We start from the raw sequence: 21438 nt of genomic DNA, 5'->3' as shown, positions 1-21438 counted from the left end.
CTTATTTCTAAACAATGTATTGCCTATATTTAAAATTTTATTTTTGGTCGAATATGTAACTAATTATATTTCATAGTTTGATCACATATATATATGTGTTGTTAGATTTTAAACTTTAGTAAGTATATATATTATATACATATTTAAGGTTTTTAAAATTTAAAATAAACCAGTTATTATATTACAATGTTATGAGATAATAATATTCCGCTTCGACCATCCAGTTGAAACAATTTGAGCAGTTGAACCGTTTTTAAAGTTTTTTTATTGAATTAATTATCGACCAGATTATGCAAACGTCGTGATCATGGGCTACAGGATAAGAGAAACTCACTTATTCAATTCAATTCACTCGGTGCAGCATCCACCGTTCATAGAGCCCGACCCCACATAATTACGTGGATCCCGGGCCCCATGAACGGTGAAGATCCCGGTGGATCATAGAACATCCCCTCAATTGAGAAGTTAATGTAGGCCCAGAGATTCCTTGCCCCAGAAAAAAAAAATGTAGGCCTGGGAATTGCATCAGATATGTTCGCAGAGCCAGATTTGGGCCTACCATTCCAGTTAAACAAGGTATTTCACAAATAGAGCTGTAAGACGGGTCGACTCACCCCGTCCCGCTGCGACCTGCGGTCTGTTTAGGTTTGCCTCCAAATTGGCCGTAAAAACCTCAAATCCGCCCCGCCGCGGGTTGCGGGTTAAGAGGACTAACCAACCAAATTTTTTTTTAAAATTAAAATAATAAAAAATTCAAAAAACAACATTTAGTATTTGAGATTGAAAAAAAAAATATCAACACTAATAAATAATAAATGTCATAATCAAACAAACGATATTAAATTTTGACGTTAACTATTATATTTTGGATAAATATCACATTTTCAAATAACATGAATGATATAAATAGATATTTAAATATAAAAAATATTAATTTAATATATTAAATATACATCAAAATACTACTAATATTTTTTTAAAAAAAACATCATTTAAATGTTTTTATGCCATAATTCAAAAAAATTTAAAAATTTTATGTTTTTAAAAAACTGGGGGGGCCGCCCCACTTCAACATGTGGCTCGTTTAGGTTCGTCTTCAAACGAACCAGTAAAATCATAACTCAACTCGCCAATTTTTTTATGGTGAAACGAACTGATCCGATAGGTCTGACCTGTTTTGACTTTTGACGGCTCTATTTACAAACTTCCCAAATAATTTTGGACGTTTAAATAAGTTAATTAATTCTTAAAATTAGTTTTTAAGTCAGAAAATACTTTTTAGAACATTTTTTTATGAGCTTTCATTTGACCCATTTCTACGTAAAAACAAAAGCATATTAAATTACAAAGATATAAGTTTAGAATTAACATCTCGAAGTTTTATATATCGAAAATGACGTAAATCCATAATAGAATCCGAAAAAAGGTGTAGAAGCTGTCAAATTCTACCAACATATTTAAATTGATACGAGAATTTTAAACTGTATTTAATAAAAATAAATAATTAGGTGGATGTAATAATTAATTGAGATGTGAAAATGGTAAGCAAATATTTTTTAGGAATTTTAAATAACAAAAATATATTATATAATATTTAATAAAGAAGAATATTTGTTTAAGAGTAAAATTTTTTGGTACGTTAACTATTGATAAAATGCCAAGTTAATATATAAATTATTGGAAATGACTTAATTGGTACATGATTCAACTAAAAAGTCGATTTTTTCCTTTACTAAAATTTCTTTTAAGTCAAATTATTTTTAGTAATTTCAACTAAATGCACATTTTATTTTTCGAAATATTTTTTATTGATTAGAAAAATAAATTTGTATTAATTTAAAAATTATAAGAAACAAGTATCTTACTTATATATTAATAAAATCACACTCAATGGATAAATCATATAAACGACTAAAATATATTTAATAACAATAAAATATAATAAATAAATATTTATTTATTTAATTCAAGAACGAGTAAAAAAATATAAACTTACAAATTCTTAAATCAAGTGAATAAATTTTAAGTTATTAGAATCACGGAAATCGAGGTCGTAAGTGAGTTTTTTTTCAAGGATTTTTTTTTATGATCTAAATTTTTTATGTTGAACATTATTTTTTGAATTATCAACAGAACAATATCAGATTTCAAAAAACTAAAATTTGATTATGTTTGATTCAAAAGTTTTTTTTTTTTAAAAAAAAAATCAACGGGCTTCGGTTACATAAATTTATTTTATTATATTTTCATCTACATCTAGTATAATTTGAGTTAACAATTATTTATTATGATATAATTTTAAATAAATATGATATCTTTAAAATTAATCAATAAATAACTTTGAAAATAAAATTATGCACCTAATCAAATTTTAATAATAATAATTGGACTTAATAGCAATTTGGATGAAAAATAAACTTGTTTTTTTTTAAATTTGATCATGTACCAATTAAACTATTAACAATAAATCATATATCAATTTAATATTTTATCGTTATTATATCAAAATAATATTTTTCATTTTTTTAAAAATATAGCTCTACCTTAAAAACTAAAAACTACGATCAATTAAAATAATAATAATAATAATAATAATAATAATAGAAAATAATAAGCTGCATATATCTTCTTCCACATTTCATATCCTCTTGGGGAGCAAAGTACCCCTTTTTCTCATTTTTCTCCGTTACATGAACTCTTCAAATTTCCCTCTCCCAAGCTAGAACACATGGCGGTTCGGGTGATTAACGGCGGTGCAATATTCCGCCTCTCTGCGGCGTCTCCGCCATTTGCCGCTTCGAGATGCTGTTTACACCAGCACAGGACTGTTCAATTCCATTCCTCCCTTCGGTTTTCGATTCTAAGGCGGTGTCATTATCAGCTTCGATTTGGCTATGGAGGTCCTGCGATTCGGAGGTTATCGGCACAGAGTTTGGTGGATATGGTGGTGGAAGAGCTCGAATTACTGCGCCAGCGAGGTGGAATTCGCGCGTCAAACAGGTATGTTGTCTTTATTCGTATATTATGTTCAAAATGATTTTCAAAACTTGATATAGCGAACTTGTTTAGATGATTCTATAGTTGGAAGTAGTATGGCGGCATGAACTTCGCAGTTGATACGAAGTGTGCTGATGGAATGCATAAGATGCTTTTCTCAAATTTTGGAGCTTTCTACGGAAGTTGAGAACTTGTCAAAGTTTTTTTATAATTACTAAGCTGAAGTATTATGTTAACAGAGAATTTTTGGGGGGTCATAATTGACTAGAAGTGATCTGTTTAGACGTTAGTGCATAATCAACGGGTTAGGAATAAGGTAATTCAAATGTGATGCCATAGTGCTAGAATTTCAAATAAGCATCTGAAACTTGCTTTATCATTTTGGATAGATTGGCAGGAAGTTGATGCTTGGCTTACATGAAGTATCAGAAACTGTTTTAACTGTTTGTGCACATTTGATTGAATTTTTTAGGTTAGTTTTCCAATGAACTTGAGATATTGAAGATACCAGAGTTTAGATTAATGCTTATGAAATTCAGTCAAGTTTGAATTAATCGGTGTTGGAATTACTGTGCTATGTAAATCTGTCAAGCGTCAAGGCATGGCCATTCTTGGATGAAGTGATATAGTAATTTTTGCCTGCCATAGTTTTATGCGAGGTTCATTCTGGCAATTTTTGCAGATTGGAACTGAAAAGTAGTGAAGAGATTATTGGAAATAAGTCCGGGAAGCTGGTGTTGCAGAAAGGATTACTGCTTGAATTCAAGAAAGACCCAGAGAGGGTATTGTTGGCAGTTGCACAGAAACCTGATGGCAAGAAGAATTGGATGGTTTCTGACCAGGTTTTATTCGAAACACCTAGTACGGCATTTCTAATTGGTTTCTATGATTTGGAATTTGCCCTTCTTAAGAGTGCTGAGCTTTTGGATTTTGTTTCTGCAGAATGGTGTCATGACCTCAATCAAGCCACAGCAAGTTACTTTTATTGTTCCTGGTGCCAATAACTTTGACCACACAGAGATAGCTGATTTCATTCAGAGAGCACAAGACAATTTGGTAGTTTATTTTTGGAGTATGGAGTTGAAGTGATGATACATTACATTATGGGTATAATTTCTTTAAAAGGTTTCTTTTTCAGGATCCAGCTTTGCTTGAGTTCGCATGGATTGAGCTTGTTGAAAAGAATGAATCGATAACAGTGGAGGATTTGGCTAAGGTATAATTTTTGCAGAATTGCTTTTAAATATTGATGTTCCTCTAATGACACCAGTTCATTCTAACAGATGATTTTTGGTAGTGCGGAACCTCTTGAGAGCTATTGTGCTCATTTGTTGCTTTCAAAGGATGACATATACTTCACAGCTCTGGAGACTAAAGGTTCTTCTTATGTGTACGGGCCTCGGTCTGGTGTTCAGGTTTAATATATCCTTTCGTTCCACTTGATTTTTTTTATATAGTTATCACATGATATATATTTTTTGTATTGGAATGTCGTGGAACTCTTTTTATTACTTCACCAACTTTGCTAACCACTAAACCAAGCAAGACTAAATGAGTTAGAATTGGCAGGTTGAAGAACTTGTACGAAGGAAGCATGCCAAAGAGGTTGCTGAGAAGGAATTTGAAGAATTTGTCAAGTTGCTAAAATCTGCCAGGGACATGCCTTCAAATGAGAAGCCCCCAAAATCTATATGGACGTCTGAAGAGGATTATTCAATGAGAATTATGTCTCTTAAAGCATACGCGCTAGATGATTGTAGGAGTGAGGATGAAAAAAGAACTGCTGGGATGGTAAATTGTACATTCACGACCTCCATTTTTTGTTGTCATGTGCATAATGTTTAGATAAAATGTTGAACAAAAACAATATGAAATTTTCATGGAAAAGATGACATTTCAGCTTATAGTATTCAAATTAGAGAAACAGAATAGCATTATCAATTATTTGTGAACAATTAGATTATTTAATTTATAAAAAGATAAAATTATAGAAATTATAACACCTTCTCTTCTGGCAGATATTGAGAGCCATGGGATTGGCTAAAACATCGGCTGCAGCAGTCAATCTCCTTATAAATATCGGGTATTTTCCAGTGCATGTAAATCTTGATTTGTTAAAGCTAAACATTCGCACAGACCATCCAGAAGAGATTCTGACAGCTGCAGAAAGTATTCTGTCAGAGTTACCGGACCTGGATAAGGTATCTTATATTACTTAAGTGGTTTTTACCAAAGCTGATTTCCTGTTTAGGAGTGTCGTATCCAGGCTTCTAGTGAGTCAATATCCCTCGTATAGTAATCGCTTTGGCCAAGTGGTGAGCTTTTATCTAGCATTGCTCTCCACCGTATCTTTTCTCAGGAATGAATATCGTCCACGTGTGTAGGCAATTTGAGAATACTTAGAAAACGTGATGGCATATACAGAGGCATGTGGAAGTAGGAAAAATTGTTCTAGATATTCTTTTGATACAAGAATAGGAACTCGGATCGTTATTTTCTTATTCTTATTCAAGTAGATCCCGTGCTTCCTTTTGTTGTCAGGTTGACAGAAAAGACCTTACTCATCTGAAAGTATATGCAATAGATGTAGATGAAGCTGATGAGGTACTCCATTTTATCCCTCTTTGGGAGGTCTATGCTTGATATGGTGTGAGATTTTTGCTTTGGTTGAAGACCAAATATATCAAGCTTGTGTGTGTTCATGAGTACTCGGGATATACCAATTTCTAATAATCAAGCATGTGCAGCTCGATGATGCATTAAGTGCAACAAGGCTGCAAGACGGCCGTATTAAGATCTGGATCCATGTTGCGGATCCCACTAGCTTAGTTGAAGCTGGGACCATGATAGACAAGTATATTGATCTTCACGTGAAATTACTTTTCTAAATTAATTCTCCAGGCATTATGTGATATAGTTTTTGATATGTAGAGAGGCATTGAAGAGGGGAACTTCTGTGTTTTTACCCACCGCTACATATCCCATGTTTCCTGAGAGATTGGCCATGGAAGGAATGAGCCTGAAGCAAGGAAAACATTGCAAAGCGGTGACAGTTTCTGTTATTCTACATTCTGATGGCAGGTAAGTGGTGACACATTATATGGCGATATTTTTAGGTTTTGGGCATTACTTTCACTTGGGATTTGGTTTTCAGCTTCTTTTCCGCTCACTTCGGAAATTTCTTTCCATTACAAGGCTCTCTCTTCAACCACTAATTCACGCAACCTTCTGTGGTAGAGGAATTAGTCATACTTCCAGACAGTGTGGTCTGAAACATCGCTGACACCACATCTGGATTTGCCTATTCCTTGTCATCTATGTCCAGAATAAAATATTGAAGCGTTACTGGGCCTTTTAATTTTGTAGGCAGTATAATATGCATTAATGGACAAGTTTACCTGACTATATAATGATATATAGTATAATAGATTTTTTTCCTAGAATGAGATAAAAAAACTTTTCCGAGGCTCTCTTGCTGTCACTCTTTATTTTTTTCGTTGTCATCTACGTCCAGAAGGAAATTTATTTAGTGTCACTGGTGTGTCGTTTATTGTGGAGACTTTTACCTTTCTATTTAATGATATTCAGTATATATACGTATGAGGCAAAATTCACCTTCCTATTCAATGATCGGCAGTATGAGTGTATGGCGGTCGTATTTTTTCCATTGAATGAGATGATAAATTCTTCTTGATAATCATCTTACTGCTACAGTTTGTTTATAGTATAGCAGAATATTCAGTGGAAAACTCAATTATCAAACCAACGTATATGCTAACATATGAGAGTGCGTCTGAACTTCTACATCTGAACCTGGAAGAGGAGATTGAACTTAGACTTCTTTCGGAGGCCGCTGGACTCCGGTTACAATGGCGTCGACAACAGGTGTGTGCTACTGTTGCAATCAGACTAGTTTTTATTGCAGTTAAGTGATGGACCTGAAGAAAGTTCCTGGCTTTGTATTTTTGTTTTCTTCACCACCTAAATGATTTTTTTGTCTAGTTTTGATAGTACAATCATATATGTTTCTCCCCTTCACTCGCATTAATATGTCCCATCTAAAAGTTTTTGATGATAGCTATTTTTATGCAACTTCTTGTATGCTGTGTGCATTGTATACTTACTACTTCAATTGATAACTAATATATTGCCTTTTATTGTACGCGGGAAGCTATATGACTCCTGCTCTACCTCACCATTTTACCTGTTCTGCTTTATATAGAACATAGTTTCTTGGATCTAGTTATATTATCATCATCAATAGCACTTGTCATTGTCGTTCACATATTTTGTGATTATATTATGTTATCTCATCATCAGTAATATCGCTTGTCATTGTCGTCTACTTATTTTGTGATTATATTACCTTTCATTATATCATGTGAATAAGCTTGCATATGATCTAAACTGCCTTGTGTAGGGTTCAGTAGACACATCCACAATAGAGACCAGAATAAAAGTTTCTAACCCAGATGATCCAGAGCCCTTGATCAAGCTGTATGTGGAAAATCAGGCAGATCCTGCAATGCAGCTTGTATTTGAGATGATGATACTTTGTGGCGAAGTTATAGCCACTTTTGGTTCTTTGGAAAAAATTCCTTTACCATATCGAGGGCAACCTCAATCAAATATCGATACATCTGCTTTTGCTCATCTTCCTGAAGGCCCTGTCAGGAGTTCTGCTATAGTTAAAATCATGCGGGCTGCTGAAATCGATTTTAGGAAGCCTATACGGCATGGAATTTTAGGACTTCCAGGCTATGTTCAATTTACATCTCCAATACGCAGATATCTGGATCTCCTGGCGCACTACCAGGTGTATTTTTATTGTTGAAATTCTATTTCTAAAGGGTTAAGGAACCATATCTGGTCTAGGTAATAAAAATCATGTTGCCTAATGACCTAGAGCTATCAGGTGTCACATTAGACACCTTAGAATATCTTTCTGAGCGTTCTACTAGTGGATGAATGCATTTCTGTCATTCCTTTCAAAAAGTTGGCGTACATCTTCGTGAGTATGCATGCATCTTACCAGGTTGCATGAGTATTAATCAGGATAGTTCGTTTATAATTTTAGGTGAAAGCTTTTCTCAGGGGAGATTCTCCTCCCTTCTCAGCAGGACAATTGGAAGGGATGGCTTCTATGGTAAACATGACTACTAGGGTCGTAAAGAAACTCACCAGTAGCAGCCTGCGATATTGGATAATAGAATATTTGAGAAGACAACCGAAAGACAGAAAGTTATCGGCTTTGGTCCTGAGATTCATCAAAGATAGAGTAGCAGCAATCCTTTTAGTGGAGGTAATTGTTATATTTCCTTATATTACCTCTGCTATATTTCCTTTTGGGCCTCAGTTTATTTGAAAATTTGGTGAGTTATATCTTGGCTATGATATTAAACGATTTACTTGCGTTTGTTTTTCATGCTGGGTTTGGTTTGGAAAACCAGACAACACTTTAACCCTTTAGCAGTTCCATGGCTATGATTCATGGATGAATTGTTGAAAGCTCCATCGTCAAGTATCATAAAATGAGAATGTTCAGTTCTTCAAATTTTTGCAGCAGAAAACAATCTATGGGCTTGGAAATGACTAATTTAACGAATTATGCCTTGTGTAGGTTGGACTGCAAGCTTCTGCCTGGGTATCCCTTGGTGTACATGTTGGTGATGAAGTAAAAGTTCGGGTGGAAGAAGCATGTCCTCGCGATGATATTCTTACTCTCAAGGAGGTTCTAACTTCATAAGAATCTATGGGAGCGAACTGCCAAGACACCTGCCAAGAATTAGCAGTTTGGTTTGACAATCAATGATCAAGCAATCCTTTGAAGTTTGAAGGTACGGAATACAAATCAAATGACGAAATATATGCTTTGAAGATATTCTGTTCGAGGTCTAAATTTTCCGAGGCAAATGGCTAGCGCTGGCCTTGGAGACTCGGGCTTTTTTATTCTCTCCACCAATCTGTGGAATATATGGATTGTAAGATGGTTTCTGCAGGAATAGACCCGAAATTTTCAGGTGGTTTTTAGAAGTATATTCTCTGGTGGGGATTTTGAAGCCGGATGTTCCCAGCCGCAGAGATCTTTGTTCTTATTTATTGAGGGGGTCTGCAAATATTGCAAGGTTCTCTTTTTATACCAGAGTTCGTTTTCACTTGAAATCACTTCCAATACAAATTAACAACTCCTAATTCCTTGGATACGCCGAATTTGTAGGACTGATTGTGCGTTTGTCTAGTTAAATTTTGGGCAGTTTGTATAGCATTGGCATTTTATCCCCCAATTGTACTTTTGTTTAAGTAATGAATTCAGTTTCATTAAATAGATGTTCTTTCATCGTCGTAAGAACAATTTCTTGACATACATGGGCTATAAACTAATTTGTCGATTTATAACTGTTATGAGAACAAGATGATATCAAGTTTCACCTATCAAGAACAGAACTTCTTTGTTATAAATCAATCACACAAACTTCCTGTTCGAGCTTGAATTAAGAACACTAGCAGATTTCAGTCTGTGCATACACTACTAATTCAATAGAAACACAAACATGAAGAACATAATCCGAATGCGATTAGACAGAAAAACAATAACAACACTTTTCGATTTACGTGGTTCAGCCACCAGTTATAGTGGCCTACATCCACGGGGAGAATCAACTCAAGCTCTTATTAATCAATTCAAGAATGAAGTTCCAATACAATAGCAATGCAAGCAATAATCGACCCCAAAGAATAAAAAACTCAATGCAATCAAGATTTTATCAACTTCCCTTGACTGGCGATCGTGCTTTCTTCTCTATCGATTATTCCTCTTTTAACTCTTCTGTATTGTATCTTCAAGGAGTAGCTCTATACTTTTCTTAAACCTTCAAGATCAGATCGCATTCCTTCCAAGCTCAATTGATCGAAGATCTATTTTTCTGTTGTATCTTAGCTTCTGGATTAACTCTCATATGTATACATCTCGGCTAGTAAGTAGTTATAACTCCTCAACTTCTTTTCCAGCTAAGAGATAGCCCAGCCCAACATATGTGATCCAATTCCTTAGTTACCAACTAAGCCTTTTAATTGAAAATGGGCTGGCCCAACAGATAAGAGTCACAAGCATCAACAATCTCCACCTTGACTCTTGAGGTTGGTTGTTCTCCCATCTAGTCCTTTACCTGACTAGTTTCTTTCTTACCATTCCTACCAAAGTCCATTAAATACTCGAACTTGGATAGAGGTAAGGATTTAGTTATTGCATCTATCGGGTTATGATCCGTGGATATCTTTTCTATAGCCACTTCTCCAGTTGATATAACATCCCTTATAAAGTGTAACCGCACATCTATGTGCTTGGTCCGCTCATGATGAAACTGATGTTTTGATAGATAGATAGCGCTTTGATTATCACAGTAGACTGTCACTCTATCTTGATTAATGCCCAGCTCAATCAACAAACCTCTCAACCATTTAGCTTCTTTGACAGCTTCAGTAGATGCTATATATTCTGCTTCTGTGGTTGAGAGTGCGACTACTGATTGTAAATTTGATTTCCAAGTAATGGTTGTCCCATAGAGTGTGAATACATATCCTGTTAAGGACTTTCTTGTATCTATGTTACCGGCAAAGTCTGAGTCAACAAATCCTTTTGCTGGATTTTCTTCTTTGATTTTCCTTCTAAACATCAATCCATATTCTGAGGTTCTGTTTACATACCTCATAATCCACTTTAAAGCTTCCCAATGATAGATCCCTGGATTTGCCATGAATCTCGAGACTACACTCATGGCATATGCCAAGTTAGGCCTTGTGCATACCATACTGTACATTAAGCTTCCAACCCCACTAGCATAAGTTATCTTTTCCATCTTCTGTTTATCTGGCATATTTTCTGGACTTTGACTTGCAGATAATTTTAGATGTTGTCCAAGTGGAGTTGATACATATTTCGACTCATTCATATTGTATCTCGAGATTACTTTCTTCAAATAAGCTTCCTGATTTAGATATGTAGTGCACCGGAATCTGTCCCTCACTATGTTCATTCCAAGTATCTTACTTGCTTTTCCCAAATCCTTCATTTCAAACTCTGATTTCAACTGTTCCTTTATTATTTTGATCTCTGTAATGCTCTTGCTTGCTATCAAAATATCATCTACATAAATTAGTAGATAGACCAGTACTTGACTTCCTTCTTTCTTCAAGTAAATGCAACTGTCAAAATTACTTTTGTCATAGCCTATGCTCACCATGAATTCATGGAACCTTCTATTCCATTGCCTTGGACTTTGTTTGAGTCCATAAAGTGATCTTTTAAGCAGGCATACCTTATTCTGGTTTTCTGGTTTTATAAACCCCTTTGGCTGCTCCATGTAGATCACTTTTTCTAGTTCACCATGAAGGAAGGCAGTCTTTACATCTAGTTGCTCAAGTTCCAAATCAAGTTGTGTTACCAAAGCAAGCATTATCCTTATTGAGCAGTGTCTTACTACAGGAGAATAAATTTCATTGTAATCTATTCCTTCGATTTGTGCAAAACCTTTTGCCACAACTCTAGCCTTATACTTGACTCCTTCAACTTCTGGAGTAACATCCTTGAGTTTATATATCCATTTGCATCCAAGTATTCTCTGTCCAGGAGGCTTTGTCACTAACTTCCAGGTGTTATTCTTGCTCAAGGAATTCATCTCTTCTCTCATGGCTGCCTCCCACTTATTTTTATATTTACTTGACATGGCTTCTTCATAAGTAGTTGGTTCTGAGTGTTCAAGTTCTTCAGCTACTGCCAAGGCATACCAAACCAAATCTGTCTCCCCATATTTCTTAGGAGGCTTTATTTCTCTTCTGATCCTGTCCCTGGCTAGGTGATATGAACTCAAGTCTTCTTTCTGATCACTCTGGTCCTTTTCTTCCCATGTTTCTTGTTCTGATTCAGTAATCTCATTCTGAAGCTCCACCTCAACCGGTGATTTCACAATCCTTTCTGTTTCCAGTGTTTCCTTTTGATCATTTGCTTTATATCCCATTCTTGACTCATCAAATTTTATGTCTCTTGAATTAAAGCATTTTGGGCCTTTGTTTTCCAGATTCCATACCTTGTACCCTTTAACACCTTCTGGATAGCCTATGAAAATGCATCTTACTGCTCTTGCATCCAATTTATCTTGCTTTAGATGAGCATAAGCTAGGCATCCAAACACCTTCAATTGTGAATAATCAGATGGCACACCATTCCAAAGTTCCATTGGAGTTTTGAAGTTAAGGGCACTTGATGGACATCTGTTTATCAAATATGTGGCTGTAGAGAGGGCTTCACCCCAAAAAGTCTTTGGGAGACCAGAATTTAGAAGCATACATCTTACTCTCTCTAATAAAGTTCGATTCATCCTTTCGGCCAAACCATTTTGCTGTGGAGTACCTGGGACTGTTCTATGCCTTGTTATTCCTTGGTTTCTACAGAATTGATTGAACTTTTCTGAGAGATACTCCAAACCATTGTTTGCCCTTAGATGTTTTACCTTCTTTTCTGTCTTGTTTTCTACAGCCAGTAACCAATCTTTAAACTTCTCAAACGCCTCATCCTTTGACTTCAAAACAAAAGTCCATAGCCTTCTTGAGTAGTCATCTATAATGCTCATAAAATACTTTCCACCCCCATGAGTTTCATTCTTCGATGGTCCCCATAAGTCAGAGTGTACGTAGGCTAGAGGTTGCTTTGAAGTGTGTTTCCCTTGAGTAAATGATACTCTCTTAAACTTTCCCAGCAGGCAGCTTTCACAAAGCTCTAGTGTCTGTATTTTGTCTCCCCAGAAAAGTCCTTGTTTTGATAGCTCTTGTATTCCACGCTCACTAACATGTCCTAGCCTTAGGTGCCACAACTTTGCCTTATCTTGGTGCCTTTGAATGTTTGCTAAACCACCAACCACTGTGTCACCTTGTAATACATAGAGAGCATTCACCTTTTGAGCTTTCATCATCACAAGTGAACCTTTTGTCACTTTTAGTTTTCCATTCTCAGATTTAAAAGAGTAACCATCAGAATCAAGTGTTCCTAAGGATATCAGGTTCCTCTTAAGCTCTGGAACATACCTCACATCTTTTAGCACCCTGTCCACTCCATCAAACATCCTTATTCTTATAGAACCAATGCCTTTTATCCCACATGCTTTATTATTTCCCAGTAGGACAATTCCTTGATTTGATTCTTCAAGATTCTCAAACAATGATTTCAAAGGGCACATGTGAAATGAACAGCCAGTGTCCATTATCCATTCATTAGTCACCTCCTTATCTGATATGGTTAATACCTCAGCTGATTCATAGCCATCAGATGCTATAGCTGCTGATCCATCTTCCTTACTTATATCACTGATCTTTTCCTTTCTCTCTGGACAGTTTCTCTTAAAGTGTCATTCCTTGTGGCAGATAAAACACTTTAAGTTTCCTGTGTAATTCCTTTTGAATTTTCCTTGACTCCTTGATCGAGATCTGAACTTCCTTCCATTTATATTTCTTCTATCAGTTCTTCCTCGAGTCACAAGACTTTCCCCTTGAGATTCAATACTCACATTACTCTTCCTTTGCAACTCCTTTGATTGTATGTCCGACATCACCTCCTCAAGAGTTATAGTCTGCTATCTTCCATACAGTAAAGCGTCCCTGAAGTTTTCATACTTCTTTGGCAAAGCATTCAGGAGTATCAGAGCTTTATCCTCCTCTTCAAGCTTGACTTCAATGTTTTCAAGATCATCTAATATCTTGTAATATTCATCTATCTGATCTTGAAGATCTTTTTCATCCTTGATCATAAACAAATACAGTCTTTGCTTCATGTACAGCCGATTTGCTAGAGACTTTGTCATGTAAAGGCTCTCAAGTTTGTTCCATACTGCTGCTGCAGATGATTCACGAGCCACCTCCCAAAGAGGCTTGTCTCCCAGACACAGGATGATAGCACTGTGGGCTTTCTCCAGTATTTCAGTCTTATCCTTGGTATCAGTAGACATTTCTTCCTTGCCTTTGAGAGCTTCCATCAGTCCCTGTTGAATCAAGATAGTTCTCATCTTGATCCTCCATAAAGAGAAGTCGTTCTTGCCTGTGAATTTTTCTATATCAAACTTCATAGTTCCCATCTTCAATTCGCTTCCCACGGACGGCGCCACTTGTTATGAGAACAAGATGATATCATGTTTCACCTATCAAGAACAGAACTTCTTTGTTATAAGCCGATCATACAAACTTCCTGTTCGAGCTTGAATTAAGAACACTAGCAGATTTCAGTCTGTGTATACACTACTAATTCAATAGAAACACAAACATGAAGAACATAATCCGAATGCGATTAGACAAAAAAACAATAACAACATTTTTCGATTTACGTGGTTCAGCCACCAGTTATAGTGGCCTACATCCACGGGGAGAATCAACTCAAGCTCTTATTAATCAATTCAAGAATGGAGTTCCAATACAATAGCAATGCAAGCAATAATCGATCCCAAAGAATAAAAAACTCAATACAATCAAGATTTTATCAACTTCCCTTGACTGCCGATCTTGCTTTCTTCTCTATCGATTATTCCTCTTTAACTCTTCTGTATTGTATCTTCAAGGAGTAGCTCTATACTCTTCTTAAACCTTCAAGATCAGATCACATTCCTTCCAAGCTCAATTGATCGAAGATCTATTTTTCTGTTGTATCTTAGCTTCTGGATTAACTCTCATATGTATACATCTCGGCTAATAAGTAGTTATAACTCCTCAACTTCTTTTCCAGCTAAGAGATAGCCCAGCCCAACATATGTGATCCAATTCCTTAGTTACCAACTAAGCCTTTTAATTAAAAATGGGCTGGCCCAACAGATAAGAGTCATAAGCATCAACAATAACTATTACTGTCATTTTATATATGTACTTACTATGTATATTTTTAAAGATGAGATGTTTCAAATCTATGCTTCTGGACAATGCCTTTGTTAGAATCAAACATATGAAGGGGACTTCGAATTCAGCAGCTCATCGACTGGTGAATTTTGCTTTTAATTGCTCTACTTCGATGATTTGGAATACCTGCTCTGGGTTTCCTAATTGGTTTTTATCTATTGTATCTAAGGATCTTTATGGTTAATGAATTTGGTTTATCTAAAAAAAAAAATCATAAAACATTTATGCTTAAAAAAAGTCATAATTGTTGAAAATATATTATATTAGAATTATTGAAAATTGAGTTGTATTATTTTGAAAATTAATGTGTGATGATGTAGATGATGATGATTTAATTTTTGGACTAATCTCCCATTGAGATCTATAAATAGGTCTCTCCATTTGTGTAGAAAAACACAATTTGAGAGAATAAATTTAAAGTGTGGAGTTTGAGAATATTTTGAGTTTTTGAGTTTTATAAATTTTACTTTTCACAACACGTTATCAGCACGATCGCTCGAAGGTTCTCTATAATTTTCGACGCTTCAAAATACAAGAAGAAGTCAAAAATATTCAACAAGTAAGAATTTTTATTTTACTGTTTATATATTTTTATTGTGTATATATTAATATATAATATCATGTTATGAATTTTTTAAAAAAACTTGTTATAAATCCTGGGAGGATGTTAAGACGACATCCCACACTCCCGGTAAGGGATACGACAAGTATAAAAGCCTCTAAGGTTTTTAAACATTATAATCATATTTGTATAATGTCATGTTATTATATAAAAGGTTGTCTATGACACCGATCTTATAATAATGTGATATGATATACATAATTATTTAATTATGATTATCATTATATGCATTGTATCATTATCACAAATTTTTATTCAACACATACTCGATTTTTCTTTACCCCCAACGGTCACAAATGGCTAGTTTTTGGCCTATAAATATTTTCACTCAAACTCATTTTCAATCACACCAAAATTCATTCTTCATCTCAAAACATTTTCTCCTCGGTTTTTTTCAAAAAAGAAGAAGATAGAGTTTTTGGTTTTTCTAAGGATATTTTTCATAACGATTATGATCATCATGCTCACGAGTTTTGTACTCACCAGCGATTTTCCACCACATGCTTTTTCTTTATTTGTACACTTACTTGTACTCATCGTTTATCCATTATTTTGTATTGTCATATTAATGGAAATTAACTAATAAAATGCATTGTTATTTTTCTAGTACCACCATGTCAAACTTGGCAAAGCTTGAATTCGTTGCACTCGATATCACTGGAAAAAATTATATGCCATGGACTCTTGATGTTGAGATGCATCTTGAGTCATTGGATCTAAGTGAAAGCATTAAAAAAAATAATATATCAACCTCACAAGATAAAGCAAAAACTATGATTTTCTTGCGCCGACATCTTGATGAAGGGTTGAAATGTGAGTATCTCACAGAAAAAGACCCAATGACTTTATGAAAAGGGCTGAAAGAAAGATTGAGCATATAAGGAAAGTGATACTCCCGACCGCCCGTGATGAATGGAATACGTTGAGATTCCAAGACTTTAAAAAAGTCAGTGATTATAATTCTGCGATGTATCGAATAGTCTCGCAATTAAAATTCTGTGGACTTGAAGTCACAGAGATGGAAATGCTTGAGAAAACATTTTCCACTTTTCACGCATCGAATATAACTCTACAACAACAGTATATAGTGCGTGAATTTTTGAGATATTCCGAACTAATCGCATGTCTTCTTGTGGCGGAAAAGAACAACGAATTGTTAGTAAGAAATCATCAATCCCGACCCACTGGATCAACGGCATTTCCTGAAGCAAATGTCGTAATGAAAAATGAAAATCAAAATCAAAGGAATAGACCAGATTTTGGTCGTGGACGAGGTCGAGGACGTGGGCGTGGACGTGGACGTGGACGTAGAAATGGCCGTGGTCGTGGACGCGGTCGTGGATATGAAAATAATCGAGGTAGTTATTTCAGTAACTCATCTCAAAAGAGCGTCACGCATCACCCACTAAAAAGGCAGCATGAAAACATGAGTGAAAATGAAAATCACTCAAAAAGAACCGAGAGTGTTTGTTATAGATGTGGCACTCCGGGACATTAGTCACGAACTTGTCGAGCCCCCGAGCACCTTTGTAAGCTCTATAAAGAATCGATAAAGGGGAAAGGAAAAGAGACCAATTTTATTGAAAATAGTGACCATTTAATTGGTTCAACTAGTTTCAGTGCTGCAGATTTTTTGAATGATTTCGAAGACATTGATTAAAAGATTGGTGAGACTAGATTGTAATAAATTTGTATTTTTTATGCATTTTTTTTATTATAAAGCATGTTATATTTTACATTTGTATTGTACTTAATTTTTCTTTATTACATTTTTGTGAAGTTTGATATGAAAAATGCTATGAGCAAACATATATCATGGAAATTTGCATACCGGATAGTGGTACACCGCACACTATTCTGCGAGATGAAAGATATTTCTTGGAACTAAAACCAACAAAAACAATGATGAATACAATATCAGGTCCTGTAGACTTGATTGAAGGTTTTGGTAAAGCGAAATTTTTGTTACCACGATCGAAAAGAAATTTGTTGAGTTTTAATGACATATATTCTCATGGGTATGATACTGAGACAATGACTGATGGAAATCAGAAATATATGTGTCTTACCACATATAAGTCAGGAAAGAAATTTGTAGTTGAGAAACTACCAATGCTCCCTACTGGATTGCATTATACACATATAAGTCCAATTGAATAAAATATGGTGATAGATAATTCATCAATATTAACAAATTGGCATGATCGATTGGGACATCCTGGTTCAACAATGATGCAAAGAATTATTGAAAATACACATGGTCATCCATTGAAAGACCAGAAGATCTTTCAGAATAATAAGTTTCAATGTAAAGCATGTTCACTTGGAAAACTTATTATAAGACCATCACCAGCTAAAATCCAAACTGAATCACTCATATTTCTTGAACGTATTCAGGATGATATTTGTGGGCCAATTCATCCACCATGTGGACCAATACGATACTTTATGGTATTGATCGATGCCTCTAGCAGATGGTCACATGTATGCTTATTGTCAACTCGGAATGTGGCATTTGCAAGATTGATAGCTCAAATAATAAAATTGCGAAATCAATTTCTCGATTATATAATCAAGAAAATAAGACTTGATAATGCTGGAGAATTTACATCCCAGACTTTCAATGATTATTGTATGTCAATGGGAATCACTGTTGAACATCCTGTAGCTCATGTTCATACGCAAAATAGATTAGCTGAATCATTGATTAAACGTCTACAACTGATTGCTAGACCTATTATTATGAAAACAAACTCCCTATTTCTATATGGGGACATGCAATTTTACATGCTGCGGCATTAATTCGCATCAGACCAAGTGCATATCATAAATTCTCCCCATTGCAACTTGTATTTGGTAAAGAACCAAATATCTCTCATCTAAGAATTTTTGGATGTATGGTGTATGTGCCTATTGCACCACCTCAACGATCAAAAATTGGTCCTCAAAGAAAAATCGGTATTTATATCGGTTATGATAGTCCATCAATCATTCGATATCTTGAGCCTCAGACAGGCGATGTGTTTACAGCACGCTTTGCTGATTGTCATTTTAATGAAGAAATATTTCCAGTGTTAGGGGGAGAAAAGAAACACATCGAAAAAGAAATCACATGGTATGTACCATCATTGTTACATTTGGATCCAAGGACCAAACAATGTGAAAAAGATGTACAGCAAATTGTACATTTGCAAAGAATAGCAAATCAAATGCCAGATGCATTTGCAGACACAAAAGGGGTGAGAAAATCATATATACAAGCTGTAAATGCCCCAGCTCGAATTGAAATTCCAAAGAAACAGATTGAAGACACTCATGATGTCATTAAACGCCTGAAGCGTGGAAGGCCAGTCGGTTCCAAGGATAAAAATCCTCGGAAAAGAAAAGGCATAGAGAAGCACGATGATCATAAAATAGAAAATGGTGTTCCAGAAGAAACACCTGATGATGAAAATGTTCTGTCAGAACCACAAACTGACGAGAATCGTGAAATCTCTATCAATTATATTAATACTAGAAAAATATGGAACCGAAAAGACATAGAAGATATTGATGAGATATTTTCTTATAATGTGGCTTGTGACATCATAAATGAAAATGAGGATCATGAACCAAAATCTTTTGGTGAATGTAAAACTCGTCATGATTGGGCTAAATGGAAAGATGTCATCCAGGTTGAATTGGATTCGCTGAATAAACGTAATGTTTTTGGACCTATAGTCCTCACACCTGAAGGTGTAAAACCTGTTGGATACAAATGGGTTTTTATTCGAAAGCGAAATGAGAAAAATGAAATAGTCAGATATAAAGTTAGACTTGTTGCACAAGGTTTTTCTCAAAGGCCTGGAATTGATTATGAAGAAACGTATTCTCCTGTTATGGATGCAATTACGTTTCGATATTTGATTAGTTTGGCAGTGTCTGAAAATTTGGAAATGTGTCTTATGGATGTTGTTACAGCTTACTTATACGGATCACTTAATAGTGATATATACATGAAAATCCCTGAAGGATTTAAGATGTCTGAAGCACAAAGTTCAAAACCCAGAGAATTTTATTCTGTAAAATTGCAAAGATCATTATATGGGTTGAAGCAATCAGGCCGAATGTGGTATAATCGGCTAAGTGATCACTTGATGAAAAAGGGATATGTAAATGATCCAATATGCCCTTGTGTTTTCATCAAGAAAACAACATCCGGATGTGTAATTATTGCTGTATATGTTGATGATTTAAACATCATTGGAACGAATAAAGAAATTCAAGAAGTTATGATGTACTTGAAAGAAGAATTTGAAATGAAGGATCTTGGAAAAATCAAGTATTGTCTGGGTTTGCAAATCGAACAAAAAGAATGTGGAATTTTTGTTCACCAGGCAAATTATACAGAAAAGATCCTTAAACATTTTAATATGGATAAATCAAATCCATTAAGTACTCCAATGGTTGTAAGATCATTAAACATAGAAAATGATCCATTCCGTCCATGTGAGGATGATGAAGTTATTTTTGGTCCAGAAGTACCATATCTAAGTGCCATTGGTGCCCTTATGTATCTTGCAAATTGCACTAGACCTGATATATCTTTTGCTGTAAATTTATTGGCAAGATTCAGTTCATATCCAACAAAGAGGCACTGAAACGGAATTAAACATATATTTCGTTATCTACGAGGAACGACAGATTTGGGATTTTTGTACTCAAAAGACACCAATCAAAGTATCATTGGTTATGCTGATGCTGGATATTTATCTGATCCACATAAGGCACGTTCCCAAACCGGATATGTATTTACTCGTGGAGGCACTGCAATTTCTTGGCGTTCACAGAAACAAACACTCGTAACAACTTCATCAAATCACGCCGAGATTATTGCATTACATGAAGCAAGTCGTGAATGTGTGTGGTTAAAATCAATGACACAACATATCCAAACTTCTTGTGGATTATCAGTAGACAAGAAGCCTGTGACGTTGTATGAAGACAATGCTGCATGTATTTCTCAAATGAAAGAAGGATACATCAAAAGTGATAGAACCAAACATATCCCCCCAAAGTTCTTTGCCTACACTCAAGAGCTTGAGAATAATAAAGATATTGATATCTGTTACATTCAATCAAGTGAGAACTCATCAGATCTCTTCACAAAGGCACTTCCCACGACGATATTCAGAAAGCATATATACAACATTGGGATGCGCAATCTACGGAATATGTGAAGAATCACTCATATTAACATGAGGGGGAGTTTACGTGGCTGCACTCTTTTTTCCTTGCTATGGTTTTTGTCCCACTGGGTTTTTCCTAGTAAGGTTTTTAACGAGGCAGCATAAAATACGTAATAAAGACAATCATCATATGACGATCATCATCACAAGGGGGAGTGTTGAAAATATATTATATTATATTAGAATTGTTGAAAATTGAGTTGTATTATTTTGAAAATTAATGTGTGATGATGTAGATGATGATGATTTAATTTTTGGACTAATCTCCCATTGAGATCTATAAATAGGTCTCTTCATTTGTGTAGAAAAACACAATTTGAGAGAATAAATTTAAAGTGTGGAGTTTGAGAATATTTTGAGTTTTTGAGTGTTATAAATTTTACTTTTCACAACAATAATACTGTTTTTCAGTTGGAAAGAGATTTGTTGCTTTTGGAGTTTAATTTTGACACTTGATGTCATGTGTGACAAATCGACTATAAAAATCTATTTTAGTATATCTGTTACTTATATATCTCAATAAAAATGTATTTTTTTATCGTTATATATATATATATATATAAATTTTTAAATAATTATATCATCTTCCATCATAGCTCGAGCCATCGTCTACCACAAGGCACGAACATGTTCTTATAAATGCAACGGTGCATACCACTATAT

General features: G+C 34.9%; 1 protein-coding gene across 3 annotated transcripts; it reads left to right on the top strand.

Moving 5' to 3' along the window:
- Positions 1 to 2651: 2651 nt before the first annotated feature.
- Positions 2652 to 9321, top strand: LOC140890455 (ribonuclease II, chloroplastic/mitochondrial). Of its 3 annotated transcripts, XM_073298247.1 has the most exons (14): positions 2652 to 3000; positions 3680 to 3839; positions 3940 to 4053; positions 4136 to 4213; positions 4281 to 4412; positions 4567 to 4788; positions 5016 to 5198; positions 5539 to 5601; positions 5745 to 5851; positions 5929 to 6078; positions 6723 to 6882; positions 7418 to 7813; positions 8075 to 8299; positions 8618 to 9319. In XM_073298247.1, exons 1-14 carry the CDS (start codon positions 2729 to 2731, stop codon positions 8741 to 8743), a joined length of 2388 nt encoding a protein of 795 aa, XP_073154348.1. In that variant the 5' UTR covers positions 2652 to 2728; the 3' UTR covers positions 8744 to 9319. The 3 variants fall into 3 exon arrangements, with proteins under 3 accessions (XP_073154348.1, XP_073154355.1, XP_073154361.1); XM_073298254.1 differs by lacking the exon at positions 8075 to 8299 and having other exon boundaries at positions 8618 to 9321; XM_073298260.1 differs by lacking the exon at positions 2652 to 3000 and having other exon boundaries at positions 3683 to 3858; positions 8618 to 9321.
- The last annotated feature ends 12117 nt before the right edge of the window (positions 9322 to 21438 follow it).

This window comes from Henckelia pumila, chromosome 1 (assembly GCF_033568475.1).
Source record: "Henckelia pumila isolate YLH828 chromosome 1, ASM3356847v2, whole genome shotgun sequence".
In the NCBI taxonomy this organism is placed as follows: domain Eukaryota; kingdom Viridiplantae; phylum Streptophyta; class Magnoliopsida; order Lamiales; family Gesneriaceae; genus Henckelia; species Henckelia pumila.
This window is presented reverse-complemented; position numbering and strand designations above follow the sequence as displayed.

Bases quoted from the DNA above. Each gene is read 5' to 3' on its own strand.
- LOC140890455 (XM_073298247.1), top strand. From the start codon at position 2,729: ATGGCGGTTCGGGTGATTAACGGCGGTGCAATATTCCGCCTCTCTGCG. The intron at 4,789-5,015 runs GTAAATTGTACA...CTCTTCTGGCAG, and splicing joins AAAAAAGAACTGCTGGGATG to ATATTGAGAGCCATGGGATT. The intron at 7,814-8,074 runs GTGTATTTTTAT...TTATAATTTTAG, and splicing joins ATCTCCTGGCGCACTACCAG to GTGAAAGCTTTTCTCAGGGG.